The sequence below is a fragment of the Nerophis lumbriciformis genome, linkage group LG11 (genome assembly GCF_033978685.3).
Source record: "Nerophis lumbriciformis linkage group LG11, RoL_Nlum_v2.1, whole genome shotgun sequence".
Taxonomy (NCBI): Eukaryota; Metazoa; Chordata; class Actinopteri; order Syngnathiformes; family Syngnathidae; genus Nerophis; species Nerophis lumbriciformis.
Genome location: NC_084558.2, coordinates 22,646,453 through 22,668,315, shown reverse-complemented (window position 1 = coordinate 22,668,315; position 21,863 = coordinate 22,646,453). Strand labels below are relative to the sequence as shown.

At 39.9% G+C, this 21,863-nt stretch overlaps 1 protein-coding gene across 1 annotated transcript in view; it reads right to left on the bottom strand.

The window, feature by feature from the left end:
• Nucleotides 1–20,676, bottom strand: part of LOC140679143 (dynein beta chain, ciliary-like) — a 30,422-nt gene extending 9,746 nt beyond the window's left edge. Inside the window, exons 1-3 of the mRNA XM_072914098.1 lie at nucleotides 20,323–20,676; nucleotides 9,035–9,231; nucleotides 6,566–6,724 (exon numbers count right to left, since the gene is read on the bottom strand). Coding sequence (XP_072770199.1) covers nucleotides 6,566–6,724; nucleotides 9,035–9,231; nucleotides 20,323–20,673 — 707 coding nt within the window. The 5' untranslated portion in view covers nucleotides 20,674–20,676. The remainder of the gene's footprint in view (nucleotides 1–6,565; nucleotides 6,725–9,034; nucleotides 9,232–20,322) is intronic.
• Nucleotides 20,677–21,863: the final 1,187 nt, after the last annotated feature.

Genomic DNA, 21,863 nt, shown 5'->3' with positions numbered 1-21,863 from the left:
TAAATGTGCCTGCCTGCAAATGAATTTTTTATCTGAGTTTGATACATTTTGTATTATTTGCAGAGCTTTGTTATTTATTTTACATAGAAATAATGTTTTTCTATGTTATTTATGTTATGTAATTCTGTGCTACTTAAACAGTTTCTTTTCTGTGCTGTTAATACCCATCTTGACTAACTGTGTCAATAAAAGTGCCACTGACTGTTTACAGTACAATTGTCATTCAGTTCAATTTCAGTAAATCTCGCTCAAAAATGAATATCTTTATATGTATACTTTCACCGGAAAATATATCGAGATATATATCGAATATCGAGTTTAAGTAAAAATATATCAAGGTATACTTTTTCGTCCATATCGACCCAGCCCTACTATCAAGGACTGTACGAAGATATTTGAATGCTTCCACAATTTCAACAAGCTGGCCATCAAGTAAAACTGCTTCTGTTGTCACTTCTTCTTGCCCCGAGGGGACCAGAGACTCCCCGCCCCACCAGCAACCGGGCCCCCACAAAGGGCATACAAGCGATAACATCGTAGTGGGGAAGAATGGCAAAAAAAAACGACAATTCTACTGGTTAATACTGAGGGTGCGTGAAGCGCAATATGGAGGTATTTGGGCTTCAAAACTAACGGTAAAGGTGGCGCTTTAAACAAGGAAGTGCCACGCTTCAAGTGTTACTTTAAAACACGCCTCGCCAAACGTGGCGATTAGCATTAGCACCTTTGCTTCTTGGATGTTGTGGGGCTGTCTTGGTTGACAAGTCTCTGCAACATCGCGTGGACATCGGGGGCGGTACCTCTGGATTGGCAGACCGGGGTGGTGGTTCCTCTCTTTAAGAAGGAGAACCGGAGGGTGTGTTCCAACTATCGTGGGATCACACTCCTCAGCCTTCCCGGTAAGGTCTATTCAGGTGTACTGGAGAGGAGGCTACGCCGGATAGTCGAACCTCGGATTCAGGAGGAACAGTGTGGTTTTTGCCCTGGTCGTGGAACTGTGGACCAGCTCTATACTCTTGGCAGGGTCCTTGAGGGTGCATGGGAGTTTGCCCAACCAGTCTACATGTGCTTTGTGGACTTGGAGAAGGCATTCGACCGTGTACCCCGGGAAGTCCTGTGGGGAGTGCTCAGAGAGTATGGGGTAATGGACTGTCTTATTGTGGCAGTTCGCTCCCTGTATAATCAGTGTCAGAGCTTGGTCCGCATTGCCGGCAGGAAGTCGGACACGTTTCCAGTGAGGGTTGGACTCCGCCAAGGCTGCCCTTTGTCACCGATTCTGTTCATAACCTTTATGGACAGAATTTCTAGGCGCAGTCAGGGCGTTGAGGGGATCTGGTTTGGTGGCTGCAGGATTAGGTCACTGCTATTTGCAGATGATGTGGTCCTGATGGCTTCCTCCGGCCAAGATCTTCAGCTCTCGCTGGATCGGTTCACAGCCGAGTGTGAAGCGACTGGGATGGGAATCAGCACCTCCAAGTCCGAGTCCATGGTTCTCTCCCGGAAAAGGGTGGAGTGCCATCTCCGGGTTGGGGAGGAGATCTTGCCCCAAGTGGAGGAGTTCAAGTACCTCGGAGTCTTGTTCACGAGTGGGGGAAGAGTGGATCGTGAGATCGACAGGCGGATCGGTGCGGCGTCTTCAGTAATGCGGACGCTGTATCGATCCGTTGTGGTGAAGAAGGAGCTGAGCCGGAAGGCAAAGCTCTCGATTTACCGGTCGATCTACGTTCCCATCCTCACCTATGGTCATGAGCTTTGGGTCATGACTGAAAGGACAAGATCACGGGTACAAGCGGCCGAAATGAGTTTCCTCCGCCGAGTGGCGGGGCTCTCCCTTAGAGATAGGGTGAGAAGCTCTGTCATTCGGGGGGAGCTCAAAGTAAAGCCGCTGCTCCTCCACATCGAGAGGAGCCAGATGAGGTGGTTCGGGCATCTGGTCAGGATGCCACCCGAACGCCTCCCTAGGAAGGTGTTTCGGGCACGTCCGACCGGTAGGAGGCCACGGGGAAGACCCAGGACACGCTGGGAAGACTATCTCTCCCGGCTGGCCTGGGAACGCCTCGGGATCCCCCGGGAGGAGCTGGACGAAGTGGCTGGGGAGAGGGAAGTCTGGGCTTCCCTGCTTAAGCTGCTGCCCCCGCGACCCGACCTCGGATAAGCGGAAGAAGATGGATGGATGGATGGACCTTTGCTTCAAACTTAGGTAAACACTTTAAATAATGAACATTTACATCTGCACAAGTAGTTTAAAGAGTGACAGGTAATAATGTAGTTGTTCCACCTGTCTTGCTGTTCGGCTCCGGTGCAGACTTTCATCAATGAGCACAGGGCAGACGTTCCCTCTACGGTCGATGTTTTCGTCGGGGGTAACCCTTCACTTTACAATGGGTCTGCTAAGCTCCGCTTTCCAGTTAGAATTCGAGGCCGCCGATTTCTGACATTGCTTTATTATCAGTTTTGCAGGACACAACCGGACCCGTTCATCACTCTACTGCGCAGTACATGCGCTATCTATCCCTCTCTTTACTCGTCCACTCACTCACTGACGTCACTCAGACAACATGTTGCCATTCTCACAAACACACATACACTACTCTTATAACATAGTTAACCAGCTCCTCTGTTGTGCACATGTAGATACACAACATGTAGATACGTAGACGCGCACACAGCTGCTTGGATTGATGCCAAATATTAGCGGAGTTAAGACCGCCCATTAATAGCATCAACTCGTGCAAGTAAAATGACTGAATTTGGTAACAAATTGCTACAGTTTGTGTTTTATTTTTAACAAATGTGTTTTACCTGCTACATGGCTTATCTGTGTACATTTATCCATCGTTTAATTTTTAGTACTTACTAATGATTGTATTTGTCTTAAAACACAGACCAAGATTGGCAACTATAAATCATAAATAATTCAATATTATGTTAATAAAGCTTTGTTTTTACTATATTCCAATCTAATTCTCGATTATGGAAAATTTTAAATTGTTCTTTGAGTGCAACAAGAAAAACCCAATGTGTTTAATCTCCTTTAATTTTAACCTTCTAAAATTGTTCTTTGAGTGCAATAGGAAATATATGTTTATCGTATTGTAAGATTTTCTGTTAAAATAAAGCCAACATTGACATTTTTTCGTAGTTCCCTTTAATTTTGGAAAAGTATCAAAGTATCAATATACATTTTGGTACCGGTACCAAATTGTTGGTATCGAGACAAACCTAATACACACATACATACATTTATAGTGTATATATATATACAGTATATTGTATATACATATATATATACACACACACACATATAGACATACACACATATACATACACATACATTCATATATATATATATATATATATATATATATATATATATATATATATATATATATATATATATATATATATATATATATATAAATAAACACACACACACACACACACACAAACATTCACATATATAAACCAACAAATCCATACAGAGGCCGGGGATCAAGTCCCGGCACCCACTGACAACCAGCTGATCGAGTTTTGTATGTCGTAATATGTGCTCATATGTGTTATGGCTGCTTGAGGTTTTTTGTCGGGTCTTAAAACCTCCTCCCTTATAGCTTAGTTTGGGGGTTGCTTTTTTCTTCTCCCTCCTCCTCCAATGTTTACATTTACTTTATACCTCTCTACGGGGCGCCGCTTGGTGGTGACCCATCAGTCTTTGTGTTCTGTCAACCCCCGGTATACGCTATGTTTGTTCTTTGATGGGTTGTACGGAAAACAAATGTTGCTGTACTTTTTAAGTGCCAGGACAATAAAATTCCATTCCATTCCATTATACACACTAGAGTTGTGTTCTACAGATGTTTACAATCTGCTTTTATAAGATGCTCACCTAAAAAGAACATGAAGTTTAATACGCGTGTGAATATTCTTATTCATCCAGGTCATTGTACTTTCAGGGTCTTGAGTCAATCGCAACTGTACTGTTCGGATTGTCTTGGAAGACGTTTCAGCTCCCATCCGAGTAGGCTTAATCGCTTTAAACTCACATACTTGAATAAGACAGATTTAGTTCAGATTAGTTAATACAAGTCTAAATTTGGACCCAGAGTATTGTTGTACAAAAGGACAGCTGTTAAGATGCAACAAGAGCCTTCTGCCAGCAAAACACCTGCCTTTAGGATAGAATTAAGGCAGCTATGCTTAACACAACTGAAAAACAAATATTGATACCTTAGTTTTGTATGGGTTGAGTTGTGTGAGACTATTAATGTTCCACTAGAAAAAGAAACTACTAACCCATAATAATCTGTATTAATTTGAGTTCAAAGTAAAATGATAGCATATCTACCACAGATCAAGTGTTACATATAAAAGACATCTGTGATTTTTTTTTTCTAAAATACTACAAATTTATGTCAAAGATGTGTGATGTTGCACATCCAGTTGATCCCCGCATATTCATGATTCAGCGTTTACATACTTTCAGATTTTTTTATTGTTGGTCTCATTTTTGTCTGTGGGAAAGCCCACACACTCGCACAACCCCCGTTTCCATATGAGTTGGAAAATTGGGTTAGATGTGAATATAAACGGAATACAATGATTTGCAAATCATTTTCAACCCATATTCAGTTGAATATGCTACAAAGACAACATATTTGATGTTCAAACTGATAAACATTTTTTTTTTGCAAACAATCATTAACTTTAGAATTTGATGCCAGCAACACGTGACAAAGAAGTTGGGAAAGGTGGCAATAAATACTGATAAAGTTGAGGAATGCTCATCAAACACTTATTTGGAACATCCCACAGGTGTGCAGGCTAATTGGGAACAGGTGGGTGCCATGATTGGGTATAAAAACAGCTTCCCAAAAAATGCTCAGTCTTTCACAAGAAAGGATGGGGCGAGGTACACCCCTTTGTCCACAACTGCGTGAGCAAATAGTCAAACAGTTTAAGAAAAACGTTTCTCAAAGTGCAATTGCAAGAAATTTAGGGATTTCAACATCTACGGTCCATAATATCATCAAAAGGTTCAGAGAATCTGGAGAAATCACTCCACGTAAGCGGCATGACCGGAAATCAATATTGAATGACCGTGACCTTCGATCCCTCAGACGGCACTGTATCAAAAACCGACATCAATCTCTAAAAGATATCACCACATGGGCTCAGGAACATTTCAGAAAACCACTGTCACTAAATACAGTTCGTCTCTACATCTGTAAGTGCAAGTTAAAGCTCTACTATGCAAAGCGAAAGCCATTTATCAACAACATCCAGAAACGCCGCCGGCTTCTCTGGGCCCGAGATCATCTAAGATGGACTCATGCAAAGTGGAAAAGTGTTCTGTGGTCTGACGAGTCCACATTTCAAATTGTTTTTGGAAATATTCGACATCGTGTCATCCGGACCAAAGGGGAAGCGAACCATCCAGACTGTTATCGACGCAAAGTTCAAAAGCCAGCATCTGTGATGGTATGGGGGTGCATTAGTGCCCAAGGCATGGGTAACTTACACATCTGTGAAGGCACCATTAATGCTGAAAGGTACATACAGGTTTTGGAACAACATATGCTGCCATCTAAGCGCCGTCTTTTTCATGGACGCCCCTGCTTATTTCAGCAAGACAATGCCAAGCCACATTCAGCACGTGTTACAACAGCGTGGCTTCGTAAAAAAAGAGTGCGGGTACTTTCCTGGTCTGCCTGCAGTCCAGACCTGTCTCCCATCAAAAATGTGTGGCGCATTATGAAGCGTAAAATACGACAGCGGAGACCCCGGACTGCTGAACGACTGAAGCTCTACATAAAACAAGAATGGGAAAGAATTCCACTTTCAAAGCTTCAACAATTAGTGTCCTCAATTCCCAATCGTTTATTGACTCACGCAATTGTTCAGAGTGGTGACCCTCGCTCCATCCTTGTTTGTGAATGACTGAGCATTTCATGGAAGCTGCTTCTATACCCAATCATGTCACCCACCTGTTCCCATTTGGTCTGTTCACCTGTGGGATGATCCGAATAAGTGTTTGATGAGCATTTCTCAACTTTATCAGTTGTTTTGCCACTTGTGCCAGTTTCTTTTAAAACATGTTGCAGGCATCAAATTCCAAATGAGCTAATATTTGCAAGTTTACCAGTTTGAACGTTAGGTATCTTGTCTTTGCATGGTATTTAATTGAATATAGGTTGAAAAGATTTGCAAATCATTGTATTCTGTTTTTATTGACGATTTACACAACGTGCCAACTTCACTGGTTTTGTGTATATATGTATATATATATATATATATATATATATATATATATATATATATACACATATATATATATACACATATACAGGGTATATATATATATATATATATATATATATATATATATATATATATATACATATATATATATATATATATATATACACATTTATGTATAATCTAAAACTTTGCTCCTTACAACTCCTTTTCAGATAATTGAATTGTGCAGATGTAACCGTGTGACGTTCCTTAACTTGTTAAACATGTCTGAAACAAATAAATCATAACTGCAACGAAATATGCTGACCTGTTCTTCCAAAGGAGCAGTTCTGTGTGCGGTGTTGGGTTTTTGCCTTCAACCAAAAGCTTTGCCGAGTCTTGTTTCACCACTGCACGGATCTGATGGCTCCACTCAATCACTGCTGACTCCAAGGAGTGGATGATGCTTTTATCTACTATTTCCCCCCTGTGAAATGTCACACATATTTCAATGTACAGTACCTCACAAAAATGAGTACCCTGCCCTCACATTTTTGCTAATATTTTCTTCTATATTTTCATGGGACAACGCTGAAGAAATGACTTGTTGATAAAATGCAAAGGAATCAGTCGCTAGCTTGTATAACAGTACTGTCCCCTCAAAATAACTCAGCACATAGCTTTTAATGTCTAAACCACTGGCAACAAAAGTCAACACACAAATACAATAAGCAAACATGTTCCAATTGTGGTCAATTAGTCTCTCCGTTGTTAATAAGTCTAATTAATTTGACAAGGTTTCAGGTGCAAGTGTTAAAAAGTTGGTGATATCGCTCTCACACTTTCATACTGGCCACAGAAAGTTGAACATGCCAATAACTCTGAGGATGTGAAAAGTGAAATATTGCTATGGTTGCTCCATGTAAACAGTATACAATATAAATTATATAAATTTTGCCTACAGTGATGTTTTTAATTCTATTGTCTCATTGCAATAGTACATGTTGATGACATAGCCGTTTCTCGAAAAATGTAGATGCTTGATGCATTGCGTGGATGTAATGTACCGTCCTGTCAGAGGTGGGCTAGGTGTTCAAGTATGTCCTTCCACAGTGCAGACCCGCTCCTCTAAATTACTAATCTCAACCTCTGTGGTGGCAACTCTTCGTATCATTATCACTGGAAGATGAGGAATAAACATGCAACACCCTGAGCAAGAGGGAGCAAGAGGAGATGCAAAGCCATGCTAACTGCTAAGCGAGCTTGATTGTAAAATAGCGGAAAGACATAATAAGGGCTTAGTACACTTTAACAGAAGACTAGCTGGAAACGCAAGGTGGCAACTTGTCCAGGGTCTACCCTGCCTTCCACCCTAGTGCAGCTGGGATAGGCTCCCCAGGAGGAACAAGCAGTAGAAAATGGATGGATAGCTGAAATGTGTTACAGCGGAGAAAAACAAGCTATGAACAGGAAATTATCAAGTAGATTAATACGATTCTAGAGAAAGCAACAAACATAGCCACACAGAGCAGAGAAAAACAGTAAAGACGCTACACACATCAGAAGCCAAACGAAGAGCCTTTGCAACCTGTTTTGAAGTGGGATTTATTGTAATTTATAAGGCCAAAACATATATTGTGCTCCATATCTTTATCGCGAAAGGCTATAATATGTAATAATTATAGGCTATTGCATTATGGATTTTAGGCTATATCGCCCATCCATAATTGTTGATCTCCATAAAAAGAGCCTAGGCTAAAGGAAGCAACCAGGTGAAGAGTGAAGAGACATGTGTGTCTTGCTAACAGTCAAGCATGGTGGTAAGAGCATCATGGTCTGGGGATGCATGAAAGTTGCCGGAACTGGGGAGCTACGGTTCACTGAATGAATCTGAATAGCATGTCTTCAGACCTAAACCTTATTGAGCATCTGTGGGTCATCCTAAAGTGTAAAGTGGAAAAGTGCAAGGTCTGTAACATCCCCCGGCTCCAAGATGTCGTCGTGGAGGAGTGGAAGTGAATTCCAGAAGCAACCTGTGAAGCACTATTAAACATCATACCCAAGAAGAGCTAAGGTAGTACTGGAAAATAATGGTAGCCACACAAAATATTGAAACTTTGGCCTTAATTTGGACATTTTCACTAAGAGGTGTTAGGTATGCACGAATATTTGGTTTTCATGTCAAAAAGCAAAAAAATTTAATTTTTTACTAGTCTTCAGGCTCCATTTTCATGTTTACCAATAAGATCTAAGGGAAAAAATAACCCTAAACTGACAGTGAAAAGTGCATGTTTTCTATATAAGCTCAACAATGGAATATAATTTTGGCAGAAGCGTCTTCAAACAAAGTTACGGAAAACAGCAAAGCTTAGACAGGATTTGTACTCATTGCTTCAGATTTTCATGTTAATTTTTCTTCATTAGTTTTCTTAGGTAAATATGTGGGTAATATTGTACCATTGGTATCGACTATTAAGTTACCTTTAAAGCTAAAATTGTCGAATGAGTTTCATGTTTTATGGATTGATTATGTATATGTTCTGGCACATTTGTTTTTGACCTAAGCCAATTCTAGTGTTTGTGCTCTGAAAAAGAACTGTCTTCCCTTTTAATAAAATTGGTTTAGCTAAGCTTTCAGCTGACTTTAGAAAGGTTATGTGAAAGTATTGCACATGCTAATTGTCAAAATTATCATGTAGCTATAACCATAGCAACAATGACTCAGTTGCACCCAATACAGGAGTATTTATAACTTAAGAAGTTGACATAACAATGCTGTTTTCCATAATTACTGTACCTCTTGTCTGTCTCCAAGGCGGCTTTTCCCCTTCCCTCAAAACTAACAGGAAGTGATAAGAGTGTCTTGCCTTGCACTTGGCCCGACACCACAAACACATTGCTCTTGAGGGAGTGTATGAGGTGTCTGACTTCTTGGGACACTACCTGGGGCCATTCGGTGTGGTTGCTGCTGTTGGAAAGCAATGGGGCCACAACCTGGATAAGGGGAGCAGATAATGCAAAGGTGTGTTACATTTTGCAGTGCAAAAAACAATGCATTCCGTACATATACATTGCAACACAACTAGACAACTTCATTGTTTCTCCTATGTTTACAGTTTGGGGGGTATACATGCATGCATGTATTGTATACAGGTGCATACTGTACAGTATGCAGTATGCACAGCATGTATGTGGGTTGGTGGGGATTGGGATAGTTGATGCTTCTTTAGAAAGAGTCTAAATAATTCCACAAAGTCAACATTAAGATTTGTTAAGTCTGCGCTGCTGACCCGTCTCCGCTCGGGATGGTTTCCTGCTGGCCCCACTATGGACTGGACTCTTACTATTATGTTGGATCCACTATGGACTGGACTCTCACAATATTATGCCAGACCCACTCGACATCCATTGCATTCGGTCTCCCCTAGAGGGGGGGGGGGTTTACCCACATATGCGGTCCTCTCCAAGGTTTCTCATAGTCATTCACATCGACGTCCCACTGGGGTGAGTTTTTCCTTGCCCTTATGTGGGCTCTGTATCGAGGATGTCGTTGTGGCTTGTGCAGCCCTTTGAGACACTTGTGGTTTAGGGCTATATAAATAAACACTGATTGATTGATTGATTGATTAAGTCTTTCCCTACCATTATATTAACCATTAAAATAGGATGTCATACTTTACGAAAGACATACACTATTTGAAATCCTAAGAATTATGTACATACAGAACTCCTTAAGAACAGGGGCCAGTACCATAAACAATGTTTAAGTTATCCAGGATCTCTACTTTGTTATCCGGCTGAACCTTGCCAAACATTGAAGATGTGTGATAAATGGTACTACAAAGTGGGGCTGGGCAATATATCTAATATAATCGATATATCGTGGGTTTGTCTCTGTGCGATGTAGAAAATGACTATATCGTGAGTATTTGAGTATACGTTCTCACGCAGTTGCTTTTAGCTGCGGGCATTACACTACAGGATTTTCTCACTCTTTCTTGTCTCTCCTTCTCACAGAGAGATAAAACAAGTGCACCTTCTTACATACGTCACATACTGTCACACGTGCAACATCATACGCCCTCAACTAGCAGAGAGGTAGCGGAATGGGTAACGTTAGCTGTGGTGCAAGCGGAGCCGTGCGAGTGGTAATACGAGAGAAAGAAGGTGCCAATCTGGTAACAAATGAAGGAAGAAGAACAGCACGGGGTCCATCGTCTGGCAGTGGTTTGGCTTCAAGCGGGCAGATGTTGAACAGACAACCGTAATATGTCAAGTATGCGGCAAAAGTGTTGCTACAAAAAGTAGCAGCACTACTAATTTATAGCATCATTTGAAAAGTCACCCGCTAGAGAATGAAGAGTGCTTGAAACTCCGCATGTCAACATCTCGGCCGGTGACACAGCCAACAAGCAACCAGCACTGACCCAATTGAGCCTGGCGTCTTCCATTTCCAGATCAACACCGTATGAAAAAAATAGTCAACAACAGAAGGAGATAACGTCCACAGTAACCTACCACATAGTGAAGGACATACACTATTTGATATCCTATTATGCAGCTAATTTTTATTTGACAGTTATTGAAATATCTTGTGTGACATCATCCACAAAAGTGCACCTTATTTGTTTTAAAATACTGTCGTGGCGTTATGTACAAAAAGTGCACTTTAATTTAGTGTTGTTTTGATATGTCATCTTCGTGACATCATGCACAGAAGTGCACTAATAGCTTGTTTTAAAATGTCTCTGAATGTGAGTGTGAATGTTGTCTGTCTATCTGTGTTGGCCCTGCGATGAGGTGGCGACTTGTCCAGGGTGTACCCCGCCTTCCGCCCGATTGTAGCTGAGATAGGCTCCAGCTCGACCCCGAAGGGAAAATGGATAAAATGGACGGTAGAAAATGGATGGATGGATGGAAAATGTTTCTGACAATCTTGCACTTTCTGTTTTGAAATGACATGAATGTTTGTGCCACTGCTAAATAACTGTTTAATAAATACAGTTTTGGTAAATTGACTTAGTTGTGATTTCCCTTTCTGCATGAAAGTTTAAAAATAGCATATATTAATGCAGTATGAACAAGAATGTTTTAATGTAGACACATAGAATCATCATACTGATGTGATTATATGCATCAAGTGTTAATTCAAGGCTAAGGCAAAATATCGAGATATATATCGTGTATCGTGACATGGCCTAAAAATATCGAGATATTAATAAAAGGTCATATCGCCCAGCCCTACTACAAAGCTAGATCACGATGCAAAAATTGACAAAAATAAATCTTAAGTCTTTAAACTTGATTAAACAGGTCAGGATTTTCCAGTCTTATGATATAAAAGGGATGGAGTTAGCATTAGGTGACCATTCACAAACAAGAAGAATGTGCCAACAACACATCAGTTATCTTCACGCGGGAAGAACAATATATTTGTATTAAGTATGAAGAATATAAAGATATTATACTTTCTAAAGGAAACACGGTTGCAGTTGCTAAGTGCAGAAGAGAAGGCTTTCAGAAAATCACAGCCTATGTGAGTAGTGAGTGTGAGTTTGCCACGTCATTAACAAAGTACTGTACTGTTTTGCAGTATAAATACTGCAACACAACCAGAGTGCTGTCAGGTGAACGCGGTGGCAAATACAAATTAAATAAGAAACTATTATTTAAGGGTTATTTATGTCATATGTGCCTTAAATGTCTCATTAAAACATTATTATCGCAGTAAAACACACTTAAATATAAACTTACACTCAAAAATGTAAACTGTTATCTACCAATGTACTTCACTGTACATGTAATTGTAAATAGCCGAAGAAGCTGGCAGAGATAAAACAGTCTCTTAAACAACAATCTAGAACTTTCCTCGTGAAAAGCAAGGAGAAAATCAAAGGTTTTTTTCTAGATCTCAGCAAATCCTGGCTTTCAATTTTTATTATCTGTGCGGATCACCATAAGACACAACTCATTGGTCAGTAGGCTCTGATCTCTAATTGGTCAGTGGGCTATACTCTGTATTGGCTCTAATCTTGTATTCCCAAATCGAGCCTGCACCTGAGCAGTTTAGCTCCAGCGCATTAATTACTATGTCAATGTATCCACCTAAAAAGTTAACTCGCCTGATAGTACTGCCTATCCGGACTTAAATCTCAATCTTATCTGTTCTTATGACTTATTAATTATACAGGCCCCAGGCCCCTGGTCTCTTTTTTAACTAAACAAAATAAATAGTCTGATTCTAATTATCTTATTTACATGACAGTATGAAATGTATGTCTCTACTTTGCCACATTTACATCATCTGCTCTATATTATTGACTTCATGGATTACAATGGAGTCTATTTCTTTTCATTATAAAAAGTTTATGAAATGTAGTGTGGAGGAGTGATTACAGTACAGTAGGATTAGCTGTGCGCTGCATGCTGCAACCTTGTTGGGGACATGGGTAATGGTTGGGTAAACACTAAGCTCTATAAGCCCTGCCTGGCAACAAATGATCAAGCAAACACTGTGTAAATGTGTCACAAATGGGGTTGGGGAAAGAGAGATCAGGGCAGCTGTTAGATACGTAACTAAAATGTGTTTTTATTTTATTTATTATTTTATAACAGGTAATTTGTGCTGTCCATGTCTATGCAATTTAAAGTTAACAGTTAAAGTACAACTGATAGTCACACACACACTAGGTGTGGTGAAATTACCCTCTGCATTTGACCCATCCCCTTGTTCCACCCCCTGGGAGGTGAGGGGAGCAGTTAGCAGCACCGGTGGCCGCGCTCGGGAATTATTTTGGTGATTTAACCCCGAATTCCAACCTTTAATGCTGAGTGTCAAGCACTATAGTCTTTGGTCGGGTTGCCTCAGTAGAGAAGCCCAGACTTGGTGGTATTGGTGGTGGTATTATGTTCTGGGCCTGTTTTGCTGCCAATATTTCCATGAATTTCATAAATGTGTTGGGAATTTCTTATTACAAATGCACTGTTTTTGAAAAGTTGAAAGTGATGAACGCAGATTTAGTGAAATCAAAATAAATGTAAAACTGCATCAATATACATAAATTAAAGATGCATCGATAATCAAATGTGAATCCTGAATCGTAATCGTAATTGAATCGTGATGTGGCCCAAAAATAACTGTTTTTAATTAGTTTTCTCCCAAAATTATCCAAAATAATTTTTTACAATGTTACTATTGTTATATTTTTTTTAATTTTCTTAATCAATTGTATCATTAGAATGTGTGATCGAGCCAATAAAAAATAACCAGTGGGCTGCAAAAGCCCCCTCTCCCCCCCCCCCCCCCCCCCCCCCCCCGCCCCGCCCTTTCGATTTATAGTGACAATTCAAGCGAAACACAGATTGTTATTGGAGCTGAAACTAATCAACATGTTACAGTCACTTTTAATGCAAAAAGGTTGACTCAAAATTGAAGGAGGAGGTGTGGGCTTCACAGTACACCCTCTAAAAGAGCGGAATAAACACAGGAATGGAAATGACTAATCATGCAAATTAGATTATGACAAAATTTAGCGACTTCTGGCAGATTGCTATTTTTTGCCTCCTGATGAGTGCAACACTGATTTCCATTAGTTTTACATTTGTTTCTCTGTAATGTTAAAGCAGGCCCTGTTTTACTTGGAGAATATGCAAAAGTTAACAATGAAATAGAAAATTATAGAGCAATAAATGTATAGACAGATAGAAATGCACTTTACTCAATGAGTTATAGTCCGTAAAATATAGTCTAAACCAGGTGTGTCAAACTCATTTTAGATCGGGGGCCACATGCAGAAAAATCTACTCCCAAGTGGGCCAGACTGGTAAAATCCCGGCACGATAACTTAAAAATAAAGACAACTTTCAAATTATTTTCTTTGTTTAAAAATAGAAGAAGCACATTCTGAAATTGTACAAAACATAATGTTGTTGGGGGTTTTGTTACACTTACATCCATCCATCCATTTTCTACCGCTTATTCCCTTTGGGGTCGCGGGGGGCGCTGGAGCCTATCTCAGCTACAATCGGGCGGAAGGCGGTGTACACCCTGGACAAGTCTCCACCTCATCGCAGGGCCAACACAGATAGACAGACAACATTCACACTCACATCCACACACTAGGGCCAATTTAGTGTTGCCAATCAACTTATCCCCAGGTGCATGTCTTTGGAGGTGGGAGGAAGCCGGAGTACCCGGAGGGAACCCACGCAGTCACGGGGAGAACATGCAAACTCCACACAGAAAGATCCCGAGCCTGGGATTGAACCCAAGACTACTCAGGACCTTCGTATTGTGACATGTTGCGGTTAATAGTATTCTATCTTTATTTGTCGTTATTTACATTTTCTGAATAAATTATATGATAATGTTCATCAGTCAACTCATTGGTGTTCATTTTCAATCTATCAAGATAAGAAAATGATATCAAAATCAAATTACAGGATGTTATTTATGTAGTTCGATCATTTTCCTCGACTGATGTACTAACATCATGTGGTTTATTTTGTACATATGTAGCATTATCTACAAAGATACAAAGAATTGCTATTGTGACATCCAGTGGACACATTTAGAACAGCGGTTTCTTTCATTAAAAGATTTCACAGATGCCTAGAGGGTGCCAATTTTCCGATGTATTTTACACAGTAAATCCCACCCTCTTATGGCTTCTCGCATGTAATGACGTTCGTACGTAACACATACACGCGCATTAGCTTTAGGGGTTGTTAGCTAATAATAGCGATTTGGATAGTTAGCGTTAGCTGTCATTGAATGTATATTCTATCATAACAACAACATGACTGCAAATTGTTCGTTGCCTCTCTCGAACTGCTTCTGTATGTGTGCGTGCACTACCTGCATGTACGTGTTGACGAGACCGGGTGAGTGACTGCCCTAAACAGCAATCACTTTTTTGGGGCCGATAAAAATGTTTATTCCATAAACTTTGTAATTGTGAAAAATATAGACGATTGTTAAACAAATGTGTTCTGTTCAACCACTAATAAAAATTGCCGAAAACACCTTTAAAATATATATATATTTTTTTTTTTACTTTCAATGCTTAAATATTTATAAATCAACTCTAGAGCTATCCGTTGAAATAAAGTTTAAATGTGTTGTATGCCCTTTTTGTCAAAGGACTCTTCTTTTAAATAGGAAAAACAGAAAATATGCAATATTTTCCCCAAGAAAATGTTCAAAGTTAAATATTTGAAGTGAAGTAATTGGAAGCTTTAATAGGTAAATAATTCATAACAACATTGCTTTTGGTTCATTATTATTATTTGAGCAATGACCATTAAAAAAAAAAATCACAGTACAGGTCTCGGGGATAAATACTGAGTCAAAAAGTCACAACTTTACCGTAGAGCAGGGGCGTCAAACGTACGGCTTTATCCGACCCGGAAAATGAGCAGAAATTGTTTAATGAAAGAAACTGCTGTTCTAAATGTGTCCACTAGATGTCCCAATAGCAATTCTTTGTAGATTATGCTACATATGTAAAAAAATCCATCCATCCATCCATTTTCTAACGTTGTCTGTCTATTTGTGTTGGCACTGCGATGAGGTGGCGACTTGTCCAGGGTGTACCCCGCCTTCCGATTGTCGCTGAGATAGGCTCCAGCACCCCCCGCAACCCCGGAAGGGATAAGCGGTAGGAAATAGATGGATGGATACGTAAAAAAAATAATAGTAATAATGTTAGTGCACCAAATGAGCAAACTACATAATTAACATCCTGTAATTTGATTTTGATATCCATTTTTTATCTTGATAGATTGAAAATAAACACCAATTAGTTGACTGACATTGTCACATAATTTATTCAGAAAGTATAAATTACAACAAATAAAGATAGAATACTATTAACCGCAACATGTAAGTGTAAAAAAAACCCAACAACATTATAATGATAAATAAATGATATATGGGTTATACTTGTACAGCGCTTTTCTACCTTCAAGGTACTCAAAGCGCTTTGACAGTATTTCCACATTCACCCATTCACACACACATTCCCACACTGATGGCGGGAGCTGCCATGCAAGGCGCTAACCAGCACCCATCAGGAGCAAGGGTGAAGTGTCTTGCCCAAGGACACAACGGACGTGACTAGGATTGTAGAAGGTGGGGATTGAACCGCAGTAACCAGCAACCCTCCGATTGCTGGCACGGCCACTCTACCAACTTCGCCACGCCATCCCCATGATTTGTACATTTTCAGAATGTGCTTGTTCTATTTTTAAACAAAGAAAACAATCTGAATTTGTCTTTATTTTTAAGTTATCGTGCCGTGATTTTACCAGTATGGCCCACGGGGGAGTAGATGTGGATATGGCCCCTGATCTAAAATAAGTTTGACACCCCTGCTGTAAAGCAAGTGTCTCAACCGCAACGACTTAGCCTGTAAAAAAACAAAAACCCTATAGATTTCAGGGTAAAACCAACTGGCACTTCAGTCACAAGAATATTACCATATATATTTTTTTTTTACACCAAATTACTGTAAATTGAAAAACTGTACCACTGTTGTTTTTATGTTAAAATTCTGGTGACTGAGCGGCCCAGCTTTGTTTAGTTTTACCATAAAAGCTATGGCCATTTGTATAAAGTGCATTACTATAAATTGAACTGTTATTTTTACCGCAACATTCTGGCAACTGAGCTGCTACTTTTTTTACTGTGTTTTTTACTTTCCATGTTGGTATGGTACCACTGATGATTTTACAGTAAATTTCTGGAGACTGAGCTGCCACACACTAAAAAATGTTGGGTTAAAAAATAACCCAATTTGAACCCAACTGCTGGTTCAGAAAAGGACGAACCCCTTATTTGAGTTATTTTAACTCAACATTTTGGGTTAATTTTTTCAACCCAACTTTTGCATTGAATTATTCAACCAGAAAGTTGAGTTACGCAAACTCAATGTTGGTTGATTCATAACCCAACTATTGGGTTGAATTTATTTAACAAAAGCTGAGTTATGCTCACTACAATGTTGGGTTATTCCAAACCCAACTATTGGGTTGCGCAATTTAGCGCTACTTGACCAAATAGTTGGTTAAAAATTATAAAGTCATGAGTGACATTTATTTTATAAGAAGTGCCGTATATGGTCATAGTTGTCACGGCGGGGTCATATTTTACTGCGCTGATCGTTCTCCCAGGATGCCGACGGGACTCCAGAGGCAAGGTGCAGGTAAGGACATGATTTATGTTCCATAAATCATGCGGGATACAAACAATAGAGCACCAAAACTTAGCACGAGAAGCAAACGGAATAGCGAACAAGAAAAGCTTAGCATGTAAACAGGCAAACAAAAAGGCGGAGCTTAGCTCAGGAATCAAATTAGTAGCCGTCATAACTGTTGCATGGAAGCAAATAAGAAAGCCAGACTGAGTGTGGCGAAAAGCAGTGAATAAGTAGCTCTCTGATTAGTGCCCGGGAGCAGGTGAGCGTCCCCTAACACTAATCAGAGGCAGCTGAAAACAATATGCAGTCATGGCAACTAAAACACAAACCCAGGGGTGCACAAAACAGGAACTGAGGGAGTCAAAAACTAAACAAACATGACATTAGTAGTTCTATACAGCATTCCTCAAATATTTTCATGTACATAAGTTGTGTGATTGTAAAAAAAATGTTAATAAGATTAATCCTTAATAAAATTCCCTTCAAGAAAAAAAGTACCTTTTTAATAAAAAAAAAAAGCCTTTTACTCAAAAAATGCGTTACTCATTGAAAAAGCAACCCAAAAACGATTCATAGTTTTGAAAACCCAGATATTGAGTTAAAATAATACCCTTGACATATATAAAATGGAGAATATAACCGCTTTTATTAATTATTAATTGGAGAAATGTACTTTATACTGGGAAAACTGGGTCAATTATGTCATGCCCCATAAACCTGACTTTAATTTCTCAAATTAGTGATTGTACTGTAAAAAAAAAAAAAAAAAAGGATTACTCCCTATATGTCTATATATATATCTTTATATGTAGACATGTAGGGAGTAATACTTTCTTTTTTAATTTGTTTATATTCTTTTATTTTATTTCTGATTATCCATCCATCCATTTTCTACCACTTGTCCCTTTCGGGGTCGCGGGGGGTGCTGGTACCTATCTCAGCTGCATTCGGGCAGAAGGCGGGGTACACCCTGGACAAGTCGCCACCTCATCACAGGGCCAACACAGATAGACAGACAACATTCACACTCAAATTCACACACTAGGGACCATTTAGTGTTGCCAATCAACCTATCCCCAGGTGCATGTCTTTGGAAGTAGGAGGAAGCCTGAGTACCCGGAGGGAACCCACACAGTCAAGGGGAGAACATGCGAACTCCACACAGAAAGATCCCGAGCCAAGGATTGAACCCAGGACCTTCGTATTATTTCTGATTATGATTATTAATAATGTTTTAATGGTTTTTTTAAATTATAATAACCCAGCACTTTTTAGTGTGCAGGGTTTTAGATTCAATTACTGACTTTTTTTACACACCTCTTACACACGTGTTTATGTGTGCTATGGCTATGAGGTTATTTTCTCCTTGGCCCAGGCTTAGACTGATTTTTTTTTTTCTCACGCCCCCACTCCAACCTGTTTCTCACATTTTTTGTAAGGGGTGCCGGAAGTTGGCAGACCCGTCAGCAATCCTGTTCTGTCTCCCTGTAATGTTTGTCTGCTCTGGAATGGGATTGTGCTGAAAATCTTAATTTCCCCTCCGGGAATATTAAAGTATTTCTGATTCTGATTCTGTTTTGTTTTTTTACAGTGTAGCTGTGTGGACATGGTTGTGCAGCTTGAAAGAGTAACTACCCTAAGGCAGGTCAAAGGCAATTACATGACGGGCGAAATTTAGCCCCGCGGGCCCCACTTTGGACATCCCTGGTCTAAACTGAACTATTTAGTGCAGTAAAGATATTGTATTGATTGATTGATTGAGACTTTTATTAGTAGATTGCACAGTACAGTACATATTCCGTATAATTGACCACTAAATGGTAACACCCGAATAAGTTTTTCAACTTGTTTAAGTCGGTGTCCACATTAATCAATTCATGGTACAAATAAGTTATAAGGTATACGTTTGATTGTTGTTTACCACTTTAAATGGTATGCTGACCTCTTCATATGAACGTTGTATTTGATTAATGCATGGGTGTCAAACTCTGACCGGCGGGCCACATTCGGCCCGCCGTGTAATTTAATTTGGCCCTTGAGGCAATATCAAATTAACATTAGAGCTGGCCCGCCAGTATTATACAGCGGCGGTGGCGCTGTAACACAACATTCACCACTAACATACTTGCCAACCCTCACGATTTTCCCGGCAGACTCCCGAATTTCAGTGCCCCTCCCGAAAATCTCCCGGGGCAACCATTCTCCCGAATTTCTCCCGATTTCCACCCGGACAACAATATTGGGGGCGTGCCTTAAAGGCACTACCTTCGGCGTCCTCTACAACCTGTCGTCAAGTCTGCTTTTCCTCCATACAAACAGCGTGCCGGCCCACTCACATAATATATGCGGCTTCTACACACACATAAGTGAATGCAATCATACTTGGTCAACAGCCATACAGGTCACACTGAGGGTGGCCGTATAAACAACTTTAACACTGTTACAAATATGCGCCACACTGTGAACCCACACCAAACAAGAATGACAAACACAGAACATCCGCACTGTAACACAACATAAACACAACAGAAAATACCCAAAACCCCTTGCAGCACTAACTCTTCTGGGACGCTACAATATACATCCCCCAGCTACCACCAAAAGTTGATATTTACCTCAGAAGGCTGCAAATAGAAAAGAGGCATTCAATTGTTTATTTAAATTTTATTTAATATACCATTGATGTTTTTACATTGGTTTTTTGAAAGTTGATTGTGCACTATTAAGTTATATAAGCGTTGCTTGTTCAATATTCAATGCAAAACTTGTTTGGGCCCCTATTAAAAGGTTAATTTGTTCAACCTTGGCCCGTGGCTTTGTTCAGTTTAAAATTTTGGCCCACTCAGTATTTGAGTTTGACACCCCTGGATTAATGAAATACTTTTACCTCGTCAACCAGGACAGACAAGTGGTCCAACGGCGCGTAGGACAAGTCCCCACAGACCAGGTAGTCCTTCATCCGGTCCGGACTGAGCTGTGTGTTCCTCGTCTTTAGAAAGTAGACCGCTTTAATTCCGGACTGGAAAGTGAATCCAGCGGCGGGCTGCAGAAGTCCAGCAGCGGTCACAGACACCACTAAGCTCCCCTGTCCCGGTGCGTCCAGGAAGTCCTGCAGGACACGCAAGTTCTCCTCGCAGGACACGCACTTCTGCCAGCGGTCGTGTTTAACTTGAAGAGTCCTCAGCACGTAGTCCTCAATAAAGTCCAGTCGGCGGTCCTCGGCGGGAGACTCGTCCATGTCTGCTTTGGGGGCTGCCGGGTCACAATGTGAGCATGGAGACGCAGTGTTTGCATTAACGAGGCTGTTGCCAAGGGAGATGACTGTTTGTCCGCTCACCTGCTCGACGACACCCTTTGTTATCTTGAAGACTTCAGACTGAAGTTGTGGTAAGAGAAACTCCGTCAATACACGAGAAGCCCGTTTAAAGATGGCGGAGTTAGATGTGAGAGTGAAGGCCCTGTGTTCTTTAAATAAGATACACAAAATATTCGTTCTGCGTTCAAATACACCGACAATAAATACATGTTTGTTCATGAATTAATAAGGTGGTAAACTAGGCCAAATTATTTAAATAAGTTGTTCTCTATTCTTTATTCTTTATTTTTATTTTGAAAACCAGAATAATCTCTAGTGCAGTGTTTTACAACCACTGTGCCATGAGATACAGCCTAGTGCAGTGGTTCTCAAATGGGGGCACGCATATACCCCTGGGGGTACTTGAAGGTATGCCAAAGGGTACGTGAGATTTTTTTTTAATATTCTAAAAATAGCAACAATTCAAAAATCCTTTATAAATATATTTATTGAATAATACTTCAACATATGAATGTAAGTTCATAAACTGAACATCAAATCAAGTAGGCTATTCCAGTGGTTCTCAACCTTTTTTCAGTGATGTACCCTCTGTGAATTTTTTTAAAAATTCAAGTACCCCTTAATCAGAGCAAAGCATTTTTGGTTGAAAAAAAGAGATAAAGAAGTAAAATACAGCACTATGTCATCAGTTTCTGATTTATTAAATTGTATAACAGTGCAAAATATTGCTCATTTGTAGTGGTCTTTCTTAAACTATTTGTAAAAAAAAAGATAGTTTTTTTTTTTTTTTTATATTTACAAAGGATTTTTTAATTGTTGCTATTTTTAGAATATTTTAAAAAAAGTCTCACGTACCCCTTGGCATACCTTCAAGTACCCCCAGGTGTACGCGTACCCCCATTTGAGAACCACTGGACTATTCCATTCATTACAATAAACCTAGAGTTTCCCCCATGCCATGATGGTGTGACCCTCACTAAAATGTCTGTCAAAAAGAACTGTGATAAGAAATGCAACAATGCAATATTCAGTGTTGACAGCTAGATTTTTTTGTGGACATGTTCCATAAATATTGATGTTAAAGATTTCTTTTTTTGTGAAGAAATGTTTAG